Source organism: Lasioglossum baleicum, chromosome 6, assembly GCF_051020765.1.
Source record: "Lasioglossum baleicum chromosome 6, iyLasBale1, whole genome shotgun sequence".
Classification (NCBI taxonomy): Eukaryota; Metazoa; Arthropoda; class Insecta; order Hymenoptera; family Halictidae; genus Lasioglossum; species Lasioglossum baleicum.
In genome coordinates, this window is record NC_134934.1 from 17,574,356 (window position 1) to 17,593,037 (window position 18,682).

The following is an 18,682-nucleotide window of genomic DNA, read 5'->3' on the forward strand; positions in this document are numbered from 1 at the left end:
AAAGTGTTAAAAACAATTGTATAGTATCAACAATAACTTTTGTTTCATTCCACAGAATTGTTATGATCTCGTTTTAATTGTTACACGCTTCAGATTCACGTAGTATGTACGAATAAATCTATAAATATACGAAAATCTAAATTAATCAGTTCCGTACTACTGATACATACATAAGTGAACAAGCCTAACTTTTTTTATTGCTCCTAGAAAAATAACATTTTAGTAAAACAATTTTACATGTTCTTGAAGCAAGAATATTTGGGAAGATGTGTAAGTACGAAAGTTTGTCTTTTCTCTATTTTTTGTTTTATTTTTACACGACATACAAGATTACTATTCGACAATGAATTTGATAACGTAGACACATCAATAGCTAATAAACAATTGCACAAAAAAAGCGAAAGGATATAGTCATTACTAGACTGTGGATCTTTATGCATTTATGAAAAAATTGGTTAGGCAAAGTATAAAACAACGAAAGATTTGAAAAATTCAAGAATGTTGTAATGTTGCTTTCAATGTAACAAAGTCGCTAAGGGATGAAATCAATTTTTATGTTGTTCCTGCTTCCCACAATCAATATTTATGCACAACAATTTTATTTTGCATAAAGATCCGCAGTCTAGTCATTACCCATGAACAATTGAAAAAGACTAAAACTTCTGCATACACCCAGTGTCGCCAGACCAGGGGAACTGACTCGAATCGAGGAGAAAAAGTTACCCCCTCTCTCTACCAGTACCTATCGGAGTAGTCACGTGACATCATGACACGTGCACGTCCGGGACGAAGCGCGTCACGTGATCGAGCCAAGGTGGAAGCATGGGGGATAGCATCGTAGAAGGGGAAGGTAGAGTGGGGAGACAAATCGTGATCTAGCGACACCTCTGAATCTTTTACCATCTTATATTTTTTATCTATTTTTGAAGCCCCATTATTGGCTTATTTTAAAGCTTGAATGCATTACGAATTAAAAATTAATTTCTGCGGTGATAGCTAAATTGTATTATGTGAAATCTAGATTAAAAAAATAATTATTGCATACACCTGATCAAATATCCACAATTTTAACGGATATTCGAACAAACAAGGTTTCGAAATCAATTAACTCGTTCCAGCACGTCCTGAGTATAATAATAATAATTTAGACAGTGACAAAAAAATCCTCATCCGCAATTGTCTCTCCTCCAATCTATCAGGTAGATCGAAAAGAGTCGCTTTTCCTCGGAAACTAGGTTCATCGCGTCGAACCTGTTCGTCCGCGCAGAGCTCCGAATCCGGTTTACAGAAACTCACGAAATTCGAAATTTCCTGTCGAAGTACCACTTTCTTTCCGTGATGTCGCTTCGTTATTCATCGGTTACCTAACGCGCGGATAGCATTACGAATCGACGTTCAAGCGACAGTAGTGAAAGTGACCGGAGAACGTAAAATACATCTGAGCGCAGCCACCTGCCTTCCAGCTCGACAGGTCATCGCGTAAATGATCTTTAATTGTTGTCTGCACTCTGCACAAATGTCATATCGACAGCCAATTAGAATTCGTTTGTCGGGCACACCTTGCGGATTTTCGAAAAATTCGAATAACCGATGCGATTCGTTCGACATGCTTCAAAGTAGTTTTCTTTGAGCTGCTCAGGGACCACAATAGTCATAACTAGACTGCGGATCATTATGCAAAATAAAAAGGTTTGCATTGATTGCAGGACACAGGAGTCAAATAAAAATTGCGTTCTTCTTTTAATTATCCTATTAAGCTGAAACTAATACGTTGATGTCTTTAAATATTTTTAACATGACACTTCGTTAAATTGTACGTGTCCATTTTTGTCATAAATGCATAAAATCCGCAGTCTAGTCATCACCAATGTGTAGAACTATCATAAAATAACAATTATTTCGACTAAACTGTTTTCGATTATACTTAAAAATGACGAAAAATGGTTTTATTGCAGCTGACAAATAGCTCTTAAGTAAGCGTGGAAAACTTGATCGTGAGAATCCATACAATTTTCTAAATGCATTAGATTGCGGATTTTGGCGTAAAATAAAAATTGTCTGCATCAGTTGGAACTGTTGGAAGACACAAAAGATGAGTCAAAATTTAATTCTTCCCTCAATAGCTTCGATAAATTGAAAACAATATAGAAATGTTCTGTTTCAAATTTTGTTATGTGCTAAATTCGCTTCTGATCCGTGAAATCTAGATTAAAAATATAATTATTCACATCAGAGATTTTAATGGATCAATTTTATAGATTGCATTCATTTCACCCAATTTTGTGGTGACTGATTTTGAAAAATTGTCAATTTTTTCCTTCTTCAAACAACTGCTCATTGCTTGGGGAGAGAAATATGAAAGATGTAGCGAAAATTATGGAGGGTGCATGGTGCCAGTAACCCCCATAATATTTCAGGGTCGCATAGTAGAATTCGGCAAAGTGACCATGCGTCGCGACGCGCCCATAAATGGCGCGGGCGATGGTCCATGGTCGCGAGCAACCCCACCACCACATTGACGGCCGAGTCCACCGAGGCTTCTCCAAAAATAGGATGACAACGTCAACGACGATAGACCGACGGAGTTTTCGGTGGTGTAACGATCCTCGTCGTGCATTCCACAACAATGGATCTCGACGAGCGCGTGGCGAGAATCGATCAGTCTCCACCAATACCACCGAGCCGACCACTTACACTCGAGACGAGTTGCCGTCGACGGAAACTGCAAAATATTTCGCGACAAATGCTGCTACCTCATCTTGGGAACCTCTGTTCGCGATTTCAGTCAAGAATTTTCAACGCTGCGTACGAGAGCGACGTTATAAATTAGGGAAATCGCACACGTTTATAAGCGATTCAAAGGAAATTTTACGAGTTTTCTTATTTGTAAAATTGTTTCTTTAAAAAAATTAATATGTGCGTAATATTATATGAAATTTAAGCAGTATTTGCTGGAAAATTGGGCTGTACGTCTGAAATTGGAAGCACGTGGCAGCCATTTTCCAGAAGCCTTGTGCAAGAAGGTGTCTGCACAACTCTGTTTGTGGTACCAGATATATCTTCGTGCGGTTTTATGCGAGACACACTTCTTCAAATTTACGTTTACATTGCACAAAATATTATTGTCGCGAAAACAATGTTGAAAAACTCAATTTTTATAAAAGCCACTTAAACTGAAATATGTGAATTGTCATGTATATTTTCAGCTTCTTTTGGTGGTAGAAGCTTCGTTAAGGTAATATTCTTAAGAATGTTACTGAAAAATGTTATCTAAATTGGTTCAGTAAGTATTATGTTCAAATATTAATAACTGTACTAATTTAAGTGATAACGAAATGAAATCTGTGAAAGCGCTACTTGAAATCCTACTGTAATGTAAGAATTTACGCAATTTCCTTAAATTCAGTCAAATTGACCGGTTTTCTGACCCATAGTTATTGAAATTATAGAAACGCTTTCATAGGAAATTCCAGAATTGACGTCTTCTTAATTTTATAAGGAGTTTCACTTTTATATGTTTCGAGCTTGGTAGGATTAGTGTTAAAACAGTTAAAAATCGCTAACGAATGAACGCTGTTTCGGAGACGGTTTAATGTTTAATTTGCAATGAAGTAGACCTTATATAATTCCTAGACTGCGGATCTTTATGCAAAATAAAAAACGTTGACATTGATTGCAAGACACAGGAGCCAAATAAAAATTTCATTCTTCTTTTCATTATCTTGTTAAGATGAAACTAATACACTGATGGCCTTAAATCTTTTTAATACCGCCACTCTTTTAAATTGTACGTACCCATTTTTGTCATAAATGCATAAAATCCGCAGTCTAATAATTACCTTAATAAGGTTTACTATAATTATTCTTCAGACCTTTAAATGTTCGAAATTGACCTTTTTCCGACATTTCGGGTCAAATATCCCACTGTGCGTCGTCTGCCAGAGGAGCAGCTCCGAAATGGATTTCGCGTCTCGCCACGAGGCGCGGGGAACAAAAGAGATCATCGAACATAATTACCGGCAGGCAATTCGTGTGGGAAGAGCAGGACGTGTTTTCACCCGCGCTGAAAAATCCGCGAGCGGAAGAGGTTGGGCAGGCAAGAAAGTTCCTCGCCGTCCAACCGCGCATGAGACAATTGCGATGCCGACCAATTAAGCCACGGCCCACGCTTCATTTTTCCTTTCATTCGGCTCAACCTCTTCCGCATCGATAGCATCGCGCGACGCCGATTCGACCACATTTTTCTTTCTTTTTTTTTTGCTTTCGTTTTATTTCACGCCGCGTCCCATGCGACAATTGTCTTCCCGACGCACTGTGCGCCGTTTGCTCGATCCGACTGGCCAAAACTCGACTCCATTCACGTTAAATCTACCGAGCTCTAAAACCCATTAACCCTTGTATAGTCGACCGGGGACCCATTTACTGCATTTCTTTCAACAACTTGTTGATGTTCCTCTAAATATATTACGAAATTTGTCTGAATGTCCATTCTTTGCTCGCTAATACATTAATTTATGGTCTTGAAATGAGAAGTTATGCAAATACGTTAAAGATAAAAGGTTTTCAATATAATCTACAAATTTTGATTGGCAAACATCGACTAAAAGGTTCAGTGTGGACGTAGCTTTACGAGTAGACTGAGGATCTTCATGCACAATCAATATTTAAAATCAGTTGTAAGAAACAAAAATTATATTAAATATGTACCGCGCTTTTGTCGACAAGTTTAGTTAGTACATCTATGTTCTTCTTCAGACTATTTTCTTCTTTTCTCATTGTAATAAAGAATAACGTCTGTTGCTCTTATACATATGTATAATATAAATCTGATAGTTTGTAATTAGTCCTTTACCAAAACCTTCAAATCAAATGAAAACACTTCTGTTAATACTTTTAACACATTCAAGAGAGAGTAACAGTATTTTTAAGATCTTCCAACGTCGTTACAGTGTGGTATTTTATCTACCGAACTATTTTTACTTATGAGAACGACAAGATTGAGTTTATTTAAATTTTGCACGGTTCATAATATGAGAATAACATATGTATTATGAGATGGACAAGATTGAATTTATTAAAATGTTGCACTGTTGAAAATGATATATTCACGAATGAAGGAATTGACTCAATCATTTTCGTATTTACTCCTTCAAAAAAGGAATATGGAATAAATAAATAGCGATGTTAATTGGCACAATCGAATAAGTTAATTTCGAATGGAATAAACCAGAAGGGAGCAAAATAGGCTTACAATATATTAGAATAATTTTATTAACCATCATGCGCTCCTCAAAAATAGTTGCATAAAAGAGTCTAGGATAATAATTCACGCATTTCTGTTCTACACTGTAAATCGACAAATAATGTTGCATTTATAACGAGACATTTTAAAGAAATACATCTTACAACACAAACAGGAAGAAATCAATCGTTTTGCAGTATAAAAAAAATTAACGGGTGAATTTTCACCCTGAGGAATATATAAGGGTTGAGATATATAATTGTATAAAATAGATCATATCAAAGTTGCTTACAGTTTAATTAAAGGGGTGGTATATTTCTAAAGTTTCATAGTTTCCTAGCAATTTTTCTCATCTGCTTCGGTTCCCTAAGTGTCCTAATTCTTGCGAACGACAGTGTACGTGGGATGAACCCTTTCGTACGACGTCGGCTGACCCTATACGTCTTACGTGGGTGTCGTCTCGGACCATCCGTTGCAATTACACGAAGTTATTTATTAGTCACGGTTATTAGGCATACGGCAACGATCGTTCCTACTCAATTGAATCGATTACTTAGGGAATGATAGGTGTACATGAATTTCTCCGGTGTAACGAAACGAACGCCTATATGTCTGTCCACTCTGTCCTGTTCGTTTCGAAAACGTACGCATTGATTTGCGTTAGACGTGTCCGCTGACGATGGGATGGAGTATGTCGCAAATAGAGTTCAATTTTACACTTGATACACTAAATTACCACGTTAAGTGCCACACCAGCAGGAAATCTAATCAATTTTGTTAATTGAACGCGTGACTGATAAGTAGACTGCGGATGTTTATGCAACTTGCAATTTTTGCTAAACGAATTTTAAGGAAGTGGAATACATAAAATCGAATTTTATTTCCAGTTGCAGTTGCCTTTGCAGGTCCGAAACAAATCAATATTGTACCAAATTCTGTCGAATTTTATATTGTAGCATTTTTTGAAAATTTTCGGAAGCCATAAATGGATAAAGATCCGCAGTCTACTGATAAGTCAGGATTTATTATAGTCACTGCGATGTTACTTGTACTCTGCTTACCACCGTACGAATTAAAAGTGGAGTAAAACCGAATTTTTTTATTCAAGCGATGAACTTTTAATCAATAAAATATTTTCTTATTTATTCTTTCTGGCAAAAGATCATCGAACAAAAGGGAAAATATCTTATTCATTAAAGTTCATTACTTGAATGAAAAATTGGGCTGTATTTCACCTTAAAATACCGAAGTTACTTTCTTGCCAACCCAATAGTTTGTACCCATTCCATAGCCCTTGAATTTTCTTTTTCACTTCTAATCTCTACTACTCGGGAGTATTTTATCCTATCATGATGATTTTGTATAAGTTTTGCTCTGAAGTTTATATGTATAATGTGTGTACTCGCAAGGATTCGTCGCATAAATAAATTCAATTAAATTATTAGAATGTGTGTTCTGTACCGAAAACATTGCAACTATCAGATTATCTCGTAAGTAATTGTTTTCATATTTTTAGAACGTACAATACGAGAATCACAACCATTAGTGCTCCATGTATACATATTTTCCATCATTGTCTACAATTATATTAGTATTGTAATTAATTATTGTAATGATTCCTCTGCGCATTTCACCTTCGAAAAATAATATAAAATAAAATTCGTGTTACTTATGGGACGACGCATATGTAACAATGACTGCGGTGCCATTTCTCGTGAACAGTATTCAAAACTCGTGGAAAGAAAGTTGGATATTCAAAATGGTTCCGATTCACGTGCAACTTCACGTTCAACTTCCTCCCATCGCTAATGTTTGTTGAAAAACTTGACTTACCACATAGCCTGCACGGAGACCGGCTTGAAAATGTGCTGTCGACTGCAAACGCTGACGCTGAAGCCTCTGGAACAGAAAAAAAGGGGAAAAGTATGAAAAGTTGGGTCTCTCGAAACCTGCGGAAGGCCACGTGGATCGCCTTATGTAGGGTGGCGAACCGATCGTATCGACGAGCTATTTTATTGCCAGCCGAAACGACCTAACTTCCCCGTTGCGGCTACTTACAAGTAGCTCGATGCTATTTTCGATCGCGCTTAGCTTGTTACATTCTCACTCGGCCTGTATGTTCCTTCGAATCCTACAGGTATGGAATACATCTTCGAGACAAATGCTCCAAAGCTGCGTGTGTGTGTGTGTGTTTCCCTTATATAATATTTAAGTAGGGTAGACCGGGGTTATACGTTCCGATTTTGAAGAAAGATATTCTCATCTTTAACGCGTAGTTTATTGTGAAATTTCAAAGCTCTAATTTTAAAATAAAAATATTGTGATAGGTTTTTTATATTTTTTCATTTATTTGTCCCGTTGTGGAGCAAGTTAAAGAATAAAATTTGCTAATAATTACAACTTTAATGAAATCGCTTAGTTTTTAATTAAATACAACACGTTTAGGTTAGAAAAATTTGCTATGTTTAACAGAACGTGAAAACAAAATAATAATCCAAACATTATCTTTGATAGGAAATTATTTTGGCATATAATAAATTTTCTTGCTCATTCGAACGCTATTTTTCTGGCAATGATAAAAATTGCCGAATGGCAAATTTCCAAAGTTCTCTTAGGAATACTATCTCTGTGATATTTATTCACAGAAAATGTTGATGTATTCAATTCAATTTTTATATAAAATTTCAGCCAACGTTTTTTCGTTACATTTTGCATTGAAAATATGCATAGGGCGTAATTACTAGACTGCGGATTTTATGCATTCATGGCAAAAATGAGTATCTGCAATTTAAAGCAGTGGACAGCTCGGAAGGATTTAAAAATATCAATTTACTCGCTTCAGCCTAATTTAACACTAAACCTACCGACCATCAAAAGTGACTAATGTGTCTGGTATTATAAAAATAACAAGATTAAATTTATTTATATTTTCAGAAAATATATTCAATAAATTCCCATGAAAACATCTTTACAATTTCAATTATTGTCAAATAAAAAATCTAAAATGGGTCATTTGATCCCTCGTGGCAGGTTTAGTGTTAATTATATCACCAGAGAAAAAATTACATTTCTATTTGGCTTCTATGTTTACAATTTATGAAGACAATTTTTATTTTGCATAACGATCCCCAGTCTAGTAATTATACATACCAGTACAGGGTTAAAATTAGAATATCTCCACGCAGACTGTTACAATGAATATTAATTTTTACTCCACAAAATCTTCGAACACCTATCATTTCTTGTGAAGCAATCTTAATTATTCGCACCGGGTCATTTCTAACACATGTTCTTCAGTGCTTCTTGCTTATTTCTACTGCCCCTTACTTCTACTTGCGGTACTTCGCGAAGTTACGTTACGTTCGGAAAATTACTATGACTTTTTAACCAATTAACATGCCTGACTCTGAAGTCTCTCGTAACATGCATAAAACGTTAGAAACGTTATGAGACCCCTAATACTTTCCTGTAAACTTGTTTGAAAAATGGATCTAATAATTTGATCAATCACCGAATCAATGATGAAGAATCAATATTCAATAAATTGGTTGACGAAGTTCAACATTCTCCAGAAAAGTGTCCGTGGAGCTTTCGAGAAAGATTAATTTCAAACATTAAAATTCATCATCATTCAAATTCCAGTGCATTTACATTGAATGCCCACTGCAATCGCTATTCCATGTTATGCAAAGAGAAATTGGCTGTTCACTTGGGATTTATCTGTAGAACTATGTCAACACGTTCAGGGCGGCAGCGAAATTCATGAAACGCCGGCCACTTCCGGCATTTGTTTAAATAACAAACGCGATAAATCACTCGTAGACCGCGAGACTTTACGTAAATATTTTTACGGGGAAAAATGTAAGAGTATAGAATTTTATTCTCATCGCTGTCGACACTGGTCAATGAAAATCGAAATGACGACATGATGGATGACCATACGTGATCATAATGCGCGAACGTGATGCGTCTAATAATTATAGAATAAAACGTGTAATTTATACAAGCGTTGTTACAATCAAGATTAAATCTTGCACGTTCAGCTCGCATCAATTAGTGTTCCATATTCGTACTTTATCCCATTAAAATTGCACGCGATGGTGCCAGCAACGAAAACGTATGCGCACAAAATCAAATAGAAATTAAATTTTAGTAAAACACAGATTGTATCGTGTAAATATATGATAAGAGCGGTAAGCAACAAATTGCTCAAATAATAAGCGTTTATCATATATTTTCTATAACGGCTCGTATTTAATTAAAACTGCTATTTACGACAACGTGTCACTTGTTGTCTCGTGTGTTTCGAGGTTTTATGAGATATAAATACGAGTTGAAAATTTTGAAACGATAGTGTAAAGTTTGATCGAAAAATTCAGAGATTGTCGGTTCGGATATTCGAGGTTCTACTAAATCCTGAACAAAACAAGCAATTATGCTCCGAATTGTGTGATGTTTGGGCTCATTTTAAACAGAAAAATGTCACAAATGCGTCGGCAAAACTTACGTTCGAAAAAATCAGATATCATCAGTTCGAATATTCGAAGTTCTACTAAATCGCAAATAAAACAAGCAATTATGCTCCGAATTGTGTGATGTTTGGGCTCATTTTGAACAGACAAATGTCACAAATGCATCGGTAAAACTTTCGTTCGAAAAAATCCGATATCGTCGGTTCGGATATTCGAGGTTCTACTAAATCCTGAATAAAACAAGCAATTACGCTCCGAATTGTGTGCTATTTGGGCTCATTTTGAACAGAAAAATGTCGCAAATGCATCAGTAAAACTTTCGTTCGAAAGAATCCGATATCGTCGGTTCGGATATTCGAGGATCTACTAAATCCTGAATAAAACAGGCAATTATGCTCCGAATTTTGTGATGTTTGGGCTCATTTGAAACAGAAAAATGTCGCAAATACGTCGGAAAAACTTCAACAAAGGAATAGTGAAAAAAAAATTGTCGTCACATTTCTTTTCATGAAGATATTCCCGTGCAGTGTTGCAGGGGAATGTACGGCCATCAAACGCGTTAGAAATACATTTTCCGAATCTGTGTCGTTGGTTCTCATGACCATTGATTGTGAAGAAACGCGACCTACCATCACCGCGAAGATAATTGAAATTGTGCAAGCCAGCAGAACGAACGCAACGCGCGGAGTCCCCTTTGGTCTCTCTCCATCGACGTGGCTCTCTGTTGGTTTACTTGTGTATGGTTTTTTTTTGTTGGCAGACGGCAATTATTCAAAGTCTCGATTTCGCTGTTCGAGGCGGCGATCGGCGTCACGCGGCCGAGCAAACTGCTCCGAGATCGGAACGCTAACGCAACCGCATACATACACACAGGCTGGCAACGCGTTACAACACGCTCTGTACATCCAGCATAACCGTTAATTACGCATTATGTAAAGGCCTAACCGGTGCAAAGCCACGCGAATAACGCCGTGCACCATGAGCCGGCGCTCTTCGAGGTACAAGTTCGGCGGCCGGTTTCCGGTAAACTTCTTACAATTCCCCGCGATCAGCGCGCTTTCCCTTGGTCAGAACGGTACTTTGCGTCATTACGAGTCACGCATGTTCCCGGTGTAAGCCAAGAGAAGAAGCGCCTCCTTGTGTTTTGCATCGCCAAACGTAATCCCCGACCTCTCATGCGGCAAGCGGGGGACATGCTGGAACGGACGCAGACATCTTATGGCTACCTTTCAGAAGCAACTGGACGACGCTCTACTCGGTTGTTAGCGTGGCGCAGCTTGCCTAGAAAACGGGACAACATCGGTTCGATCTAGTAAGGATAACCACCGTGTAACACCGGTAGTTTGTGTTTTTAATAATCTGTTGTGCAACCTCGCGCTACACGGAACTGTACGGTAAATCCTCGCGGGTGAGATGCAACATCGCACAGTGGAGATGGAACGATCTTTTTTCTCAGTGCTCTATCGAATAGTCATTTATTTTGGTCCAAGGACATGTTAACCATTTTATCCAGCTACGGACAGTGATCGCGTACCGACATTATTTTTTTATGACTGCGTCTACCGCGCCGACCGTGCCGAGAGTTCAAAAGAAAGCCGAACGTAGAGAAGGACAGCATGACTGTGGGGTGGGTGGGAAATGGACAGTGATCGTGTACCCGATCGCGAACAGTGAACGCGACTTTACTGTACACGGTTTCCGATTCTCAGCAAGTTATGTAGACTTAAATTGTTGCATTTCACGTAAAAAGAACCATACAACCATAAACCTGGACTCTAAAATGGCAAATGCACACGTATTCAGAGACTGGTTATCACGGGCACCTGGATGGTGGGCTATTTGTCCCGAAAAGTCAGAAAAAATTGTTGCAGCAAAAGAATTATGGACTCAAGGTCATAATAAAATAGGTCGTTGAATACGTCAGTTATATTCAGGCTCATTCTATCGTCGCGGATTTCGCTTGCTGCCCGAAAGATGACGAAAAAAAAGTAATCGCTAATGATGGACAATATTTTTATTAATGTACTTTTTCATTTTGTTTCTTAAATAAAGCTATACTTTTTGTAAAAAAAAAACGGACGGAACTTTCCGATTGACCTAATAAAATTATGAAATCAAAAACGCATTTTAAAAGTTGGGCTCAATCGAAGCACTGACACTGAGCTCCTTCGGTGCGAGCGGGTCAGTGGAGTGGGGATGAGTCAGAGTGGGAACGCGTAGTGGAGTAGGAAGCGCTGGCGCGCGGAGTGGGGATCGCTGAACGCGATGACGTACTGCCGAGCGTCGCGCGACGAGGTGTGACGGTTAATATTAAAATTTTTTCTCCTGAACGCACAGTTTTTTTTAATTTGTTGTTTTAATATTGCATTGGCATACAGTTCTCAGCTACGTTTAAAGTTTAAAGTTTCTAGCTCATCGGGAAGTGGTTTAAAATTCGATTACAAGATTTGACGCATACAACAACGACAACTCGGCAAGCTAATATAAGCGTGGTACAAAGGGGGTTGAAAAGTGTACGATAGCTAATATCACTCTACGCTGTCAAAGGGCCCAATTACAGTGCTTCAATATTCATCGACATTTATTATTCCTCAGCAGTGCGGTATGATGCCCTGATAACCATTCCGAGGAAGATGAAGCTCGGTCAAACGGCATGACCCGGCTTGATGGCTTCGGAACAGCTGACACGACCTTCCACCGTGACCTTGATGTTCACCTGTCAAGTACCTTGCTCTAACATGGCTTACGGTAACGCGCTCCATTTCCCTACGCCCGTATGTTCCGGCAAAAGAGAGTGGCGCTGACCTTCGCGTTCACCTTTTCGCGGTAGCCAGTGCGTTCGTTTGTCGATATGCGCTCGATGCACCGTTTCGCGCAGCGTTTTGCTCGCCTAATTGCCGATCGCGTGCCTCGCTAATGACTCACCGACGACTGAAAGCTGCTGGAGGCTGCTCCGGTCTTTTTTCGCGGGATCGAAAACCTTGTTACGCATCGAGGGGCAGGCTTAATTGCAAGTCGGACCCGGACCCGAGCGATTTGTCCGGCTATGTTTTTCCTTGCTCGCTTACTTGCTGCGGAATAGGGTAGCAATGAACCGAGGAGAAAGTGCGGAACTATCTGCGTCAGTAAATATCTGATAACCTGTAAAATCCCGATCGCTTTCTCTGCTCTTCGATTAAGACTCGCGGATCGCCGTTGATCATTATTGAGTCGCACAGTCGACGGTTTCCATGTATAGGTGAGATTAATTTTAAAATGTTCATCGATAAATAGTTTAGGAGATATTCGAGGAAAACGATTTTACAATTTACCATTAACATTTTTTCTCAATTTTCTCGAAAACGGTTTGTGTTACGAGAAAAAGTTTTACAACATAAAAGGCGCGGAATGTGCAGATCAACAGGTTTTGTCTAACACATTTTTCAATTCGATAAATAGTTTAGAAGATATTCGAGAAAAATGATTTTACAATTTACTATTAACATTTTCTCAATTTTCTCGAAAGCCGTTTGTGTTACGAGAAAAAGTTGTACAACATAAAAGACGATCTTTTCGTTCCGACGTTCTTCTCGTGAGATAGGTTAAAGCCAGTTCATTTCGTAAGCTAATACTTGATTGGGATAGACGGAACAGGCCACAGACTTGTATCTGATTTTTTAAATAAAGAGCAGACAAAATTAAGTAGAACAAACAATTTAAGGTGGATCACAATAATTTCGAAAGTCACCGTGAAGTCTATTTTTGGATTATCAGGCTATTCTGGAAGTTATTATTCATGCAGGTGGAGAATATGTAGGTGCTTTGCGTATCACAAACCTCCGTAAGTTCCTCAAATAGCAACGCGAAATGTCCTTAGGTGAGACCTCCGGTGTCATTTGCCATTTTAATATAATAATCAGTGTTTCTAACACGGTTTCATTCATAATTTCTCTAACAAAAAATACACCATTACTACAATATGATTAGAGAGAAATAAATATTTTACTGTGTATCTAGATGCACACAGAAAATAGCAAGTGTCTAACGAAACCAACCATTAACGTCTTTCAGTATACAAGTGAAATTGCCGTTGTAATTACTAGAAATAATCAGCGATGTCGTTAAATAACTATTTTTCGAGTGTACAACTTCCTGTGTGTATTGCCTGCTTATAAACTTACAATGGGGCATCTAGAAAATTTTGTAATTATGATTCTTTATGGGCACTACCATCGATATTACCTCTCAAGTGTTTCCTCTACTTTCCAGTCAATGTCTGGTTAAGCACCGACATCCTGTGCCAATGTAATTAAACGCGAATGGAAACAAGCCTCAACTTTCAATTCTTTTTTCAATAATTATGAAAGTGGTCTAATTCATATACATAGTTCTTGTTTCGAGATATCTAAAGGAAAAGGATATTAACACTGAATGAATTCCATATAATGTTGAAATAACAAGCACTATGTAACAATTGGATTTTGGTCTGACATGTTTCTCAATTTTTTCGAAACCCGATTGTTTTACCAAAAACTGTAGTAGGACATAAAAGACGCAACCTGCCCAGATGTACAGGCGTTCGTGTCTAACATATTTTTCGACGCGGTAAATAGTTTAGAAGATATTCGAAAGAAACGATTTTATGAGCATTAAATTATTGTGAGCATTAAATTAACACTTTACCTACCGGAAGCCTATTAATAGGATTTTCAATAAGAAAAGCATAGAAAAAAGAAAATAAGAAAGCATAGAAATTTTCTTTTACACTGCAATCTTAAATGAAACTATTAGATGACGTTATTGAGGGTGACTTGTTAGTTCACAATGAAAATTGCTGTTGCTATTGAAGGTTCCATTAAAAAGTGTTTAACCATGTACCATAGATATTTTTAAATTATACAATAATCACCGGTCGGTGCCTTGGGGCACGTTTTCCCGTTACCCTAGAGTGCTCAAACTTTACTCAGATTTCTTTTTAATTATGTGAAATAACCCTGGGGAGTAGCGTAAAAAGAAATTCGAAAGTCGAAAACAAGAGCCACCGTAATGCCACAACCATTTCAAATGACACACGCGTACTATTAATCCCGACATTTATTAATAAACGAGAGAAAGTGATTCAAGTACCCAATAGAATGCGATAGAAATGTGGAAACAATCAACATACCCGTCGCCGTCGAGTGTAATGGCAGTGTCGGCTAGGACTCGCAGTACAAGACCAACAGTCGCCCTGTCGTGACAGTCGATACCCAGCAGGCAACTCTCTTCGGCATTCTGTCTTCCTGTGCATGACACAACGACCAGATACCTCGTTCTTCCTTGGTGCACCGATTCGAGCTTCACGGCCTGAAATCAGAATATTTCGATTCACTTTTTAAACATTCTTTCTAATTCTTGTGACTGCGGCGCACTCTCGCAAGGAGCCATCAATCAATCCACAAGCTGTCCCAAAAATGTATGTACATACTTCTTTGAAAGGGGTGGTTCCTGAGATCATTTGAAGTAACTTTTTCTTTTGCGAAAATGCTCTCAGTGGCTTTGCTAAGTACTTATTAACCGAGCACGCGGACCAATCAGGATGCGGCTACAGCGGACGAATTCCGGCTCGGCCAATGCCAACGTCACGCTCATCGGGACCTGTCGTCAAGCCGGTATCCATCCGCTGCAGCCGCGCTCTGATTGGTCCGTGTTTTTTGTTAGTACAGTAAATCCACTATAATCGCAAAAAGGCTGTACACGATAAACGGAAAAAATATCCCCTCCACTGTAGTACATAATCTGATCTTGGCTCGGGTATATTCGTGTGAACCACTACTAATGCGACGCTGAGAGTCGTAGTCCTCGGCACAGTTTAAAGGCCCGTGCGTCCTCACAATGTAACACCAATATTTAATCTTTTTCATTATTACTTATTTCTTTGTGAAACTTTCATTAATATATTCGTGGCATTTTTCTGATTAAAAAGAGACCAAACACGATATAATTTCGACTGTATTTAGTGGTTTAATTGACGATGCACGTTTCGGGCGCAAGGAAGGACAGCGTATGGCATATTGCAAAGAAAGAGACGCGGAGAGACGCGGTCTCTTTTTACACGCGCTGTCCTCCTGTGCGTTCAGCTCGGCCTTTGCAGCTTAAAAAAATAGTGTCCCGTCTACGATAAATGCAAACGAATCCCCCCAAGGCATTTGCGTTTATACATTTACTGTAACTCCTAACAGAGCCGAAACGGAAATTTTCGCCAAGGAAAAAGTTACTTCAAACGACCTCAGGAACCACCCCCTTTAAGGTTCTTGCACATTTTCGGTCACCCTGTATACAGTTAAATAGTATATTATGCATACCGTTTTGTTAATTGTGAATTTTCTTAGTCATTTTTATGACTTGAGTGATGGAAAAATAAACAGCCCAGTGTAATTTACAACACTGGTAACGTTAATTACGTTGTTTTTAAGTATACGCATAATTATTGTATCAGTTAGATGAGGTGTCATCCATTTTATCGAAGAAAGTGAATCACACATATGTATATGTATGCAATGAATACCCGTTCCATGTGACTTGCAAATAGTAATACCAGGTGAGGTGTAAAAGATAACGTGTTCGATACTCAAGTGATGCAAGAAATGTTTCCAGTACTGCATATGTAGGCACGATTACATGAAGTGTAACGAGGTGTATAAATATCGTAGACTCTCTTATTATAAGAAAAAACGTAACAAAAAGAAATGTATGTGAACGCTTCGCCATTTAACTATACTACGACTGTTTTTAACTTTGCAACAAGTATTCCTGGAAGACATATCTTCCAACTGTTTTCAATCTTGGCAAAATGACATCAAATATATAACTGCATACATAATAATAATAATATATCTAAATGATAAAATCAAAAAGATATATGGTACCATTTTTTAAAAAATTACTTGACCCTGATATCTTTGCCATTATTCCACCAACAGATACTGCAGAATGTGTCCCTTAAAACCAAACAATTTTTTTATAACCTTAATCCCTTTCGAAATATGCTACCGTACGCATGGAATTAAATGGAACATATAATTATTTGGAAAGTATTTTATATACCCTTTAGTTCTAATGACTGCGGATTTACGCGTTTACAGCAAAATTGAGTTGGTGAAATTTAAAATGGTTGGAAAACTAATAGAATTCGAGAATATTGCAATTATAAAAGAAAGAAAGAAGTTTCTATTTGATTTCTATGACTTGCAACTTACACATAAAATTTGTATTTGCATAAATATTCTCTATTATTAAGTAATACAATATTCAAAGTAAAAAGATTTCAAGAAAACAACGCATCGAAAGATGATTTATTGAAGATTATTCAAGAACTGTGCAAAATAGCTTTATTGCATAATTTTATTGTATAACTAGACTTTATTGAAACAATTACAGACTAATTGACCGGAGTATTAACTTCAACATTGTTAGCCAACAGTTCTTGTAAATACTTTTAAAGGCAACTAGCTAATCACCTTCACAAATTTCGACATTGCGCTGGCCACGCAATTTCATTGCGTGAATCACAAGTCTTAGTCAATAGACGCATTCCAGTTCTCCGGTCACTTTCCAAGGAATTAATGCAACTGATTTTCGTAAACGTAAGAATTTGTAAAAGTTCTTCTACTGTCCACACATCACAATGATCTTAGTTTATTTACCCCCACCGTTAATGAAAATGTGCATTTTCTATATGCATTATATGAATTACGACCAGACTGCAAAACTTGACGTCATTTTCAATTGTATGAGCAAATTATTGGGTTCGCAAATAAGTTCGTTCGGTTTTTTACAGTGGAATAAATTACAAAAACCGAACGACCTTATTTGCCAACCAAATATTTCTTCGAAAATCTTTAAAATCTGTCATATATTGAAAATAACATACAAAAACTTATAAAATTTTATTGCAACTTTTATTTATCTGTCGAATAAGATATTTTATAAATGCATAGGTATTATTGGACACTGAATTAGAAATGTTATAGTTTGTTAAAATACCTTGCAGCAATTTCAATTTTGATGCGACTATAAACAAACACAAGTAAAAACGTTGAGGTATAGTTTGTTATGTCAGTGAAAATAATTTTATGTAGACTATAGTATCTTCACTATTTATACATATGTATGTATTATTTACTATATTATTTATATTACAATGTATTATATTATGTACATTATTTATATATTTATCATCTCCGTTATACAAAACACTATACAAATCAAATATTTTTACAAAACAAAAATAGAACTTTTTCGAAGACCGTGGTTCGTGATTCATCAACTAGAAATTATGGTTGAAACCAGGACGCGTCTGGGTAACGCTGAAATGTACTGGACGCAATACGAAAAGGCAGAGATACGGCAATGAAGACGTCGCGAAATTTTAATATCAACTCGTACACTTGACCGGAGATCACTATCACGTAGTCGTCTGGAGAGACGAAACAGAAGTTGCTTCAGGGTTAACGACACCGCAGAGTACAGTTGCAGAACCGTAACTTTCATGTAATTTGACGGGTGTTCCCTGATCCGGCTGATATCGACCGCGTTATCATTGCCAGAAATATTCGAGCGGGTTGAGTCCTGAGCAATCGATTTCCCAAAGATCTGTGCATGTATTTACCTTTCGTTGCTTCTATACATAGATTTCGATTGGTCTCATAATAAGAATTCAGTGTAGCTGTATTTTTATTGAAAAAATTGATTGTTTCAATGTAAATTTATCAATTTATTCAAAAATGTTCTTCCTTGAAACGGGTGTGATCCCTGAGGTCATTTGAACAAACTTTTTCCTTTGCAAAAATGTTATGTACGGATTCGTCAAGGAGTTATTAACAAAAATCACGGACCAATCAGAGCACAGGTCCCGCTAAGCGGGGCGTGGCCGAGCCGAATTTCCTCCGCAGTAGCCGCGCTCTGGTTGGTTTGCGTTTCTTAAATTAATTAAATAAATATTAAATAA

General features: G+C 37.5%; 1 protein-coding gene across 3 annotated transcripts in view; it reads right to left on the reverse strand.

The window, feature by feature from the left end:
* Ssh (Protein phosphatase Slingshot) overlaps window positions 1-18,682 on the reverse strand; it is a 109,499-nt gene that overhangs the window by 32,101 nt on the left and 58,716 nt on the right. For all 3 annotated transcript variants that reach the window (XM_076426305.1, XM_076426306.1, XM_076426308.1), the window contains 2 exons: window positions 14,861-15,039; window positions 7,076-7,141 (listed from right to left, as the gene is read on the reverse strand). In XM_076426305.1, coding sequence (XP_076282420.1) covers window positions 7,076-7,141; window positions 14,861-15,039 — 245 coding nt within the window. The remainder of the gene's footprint in view (window positions 1-7,075; window positions 7,142-14,860; window positions 15,040-18,682) is intronic.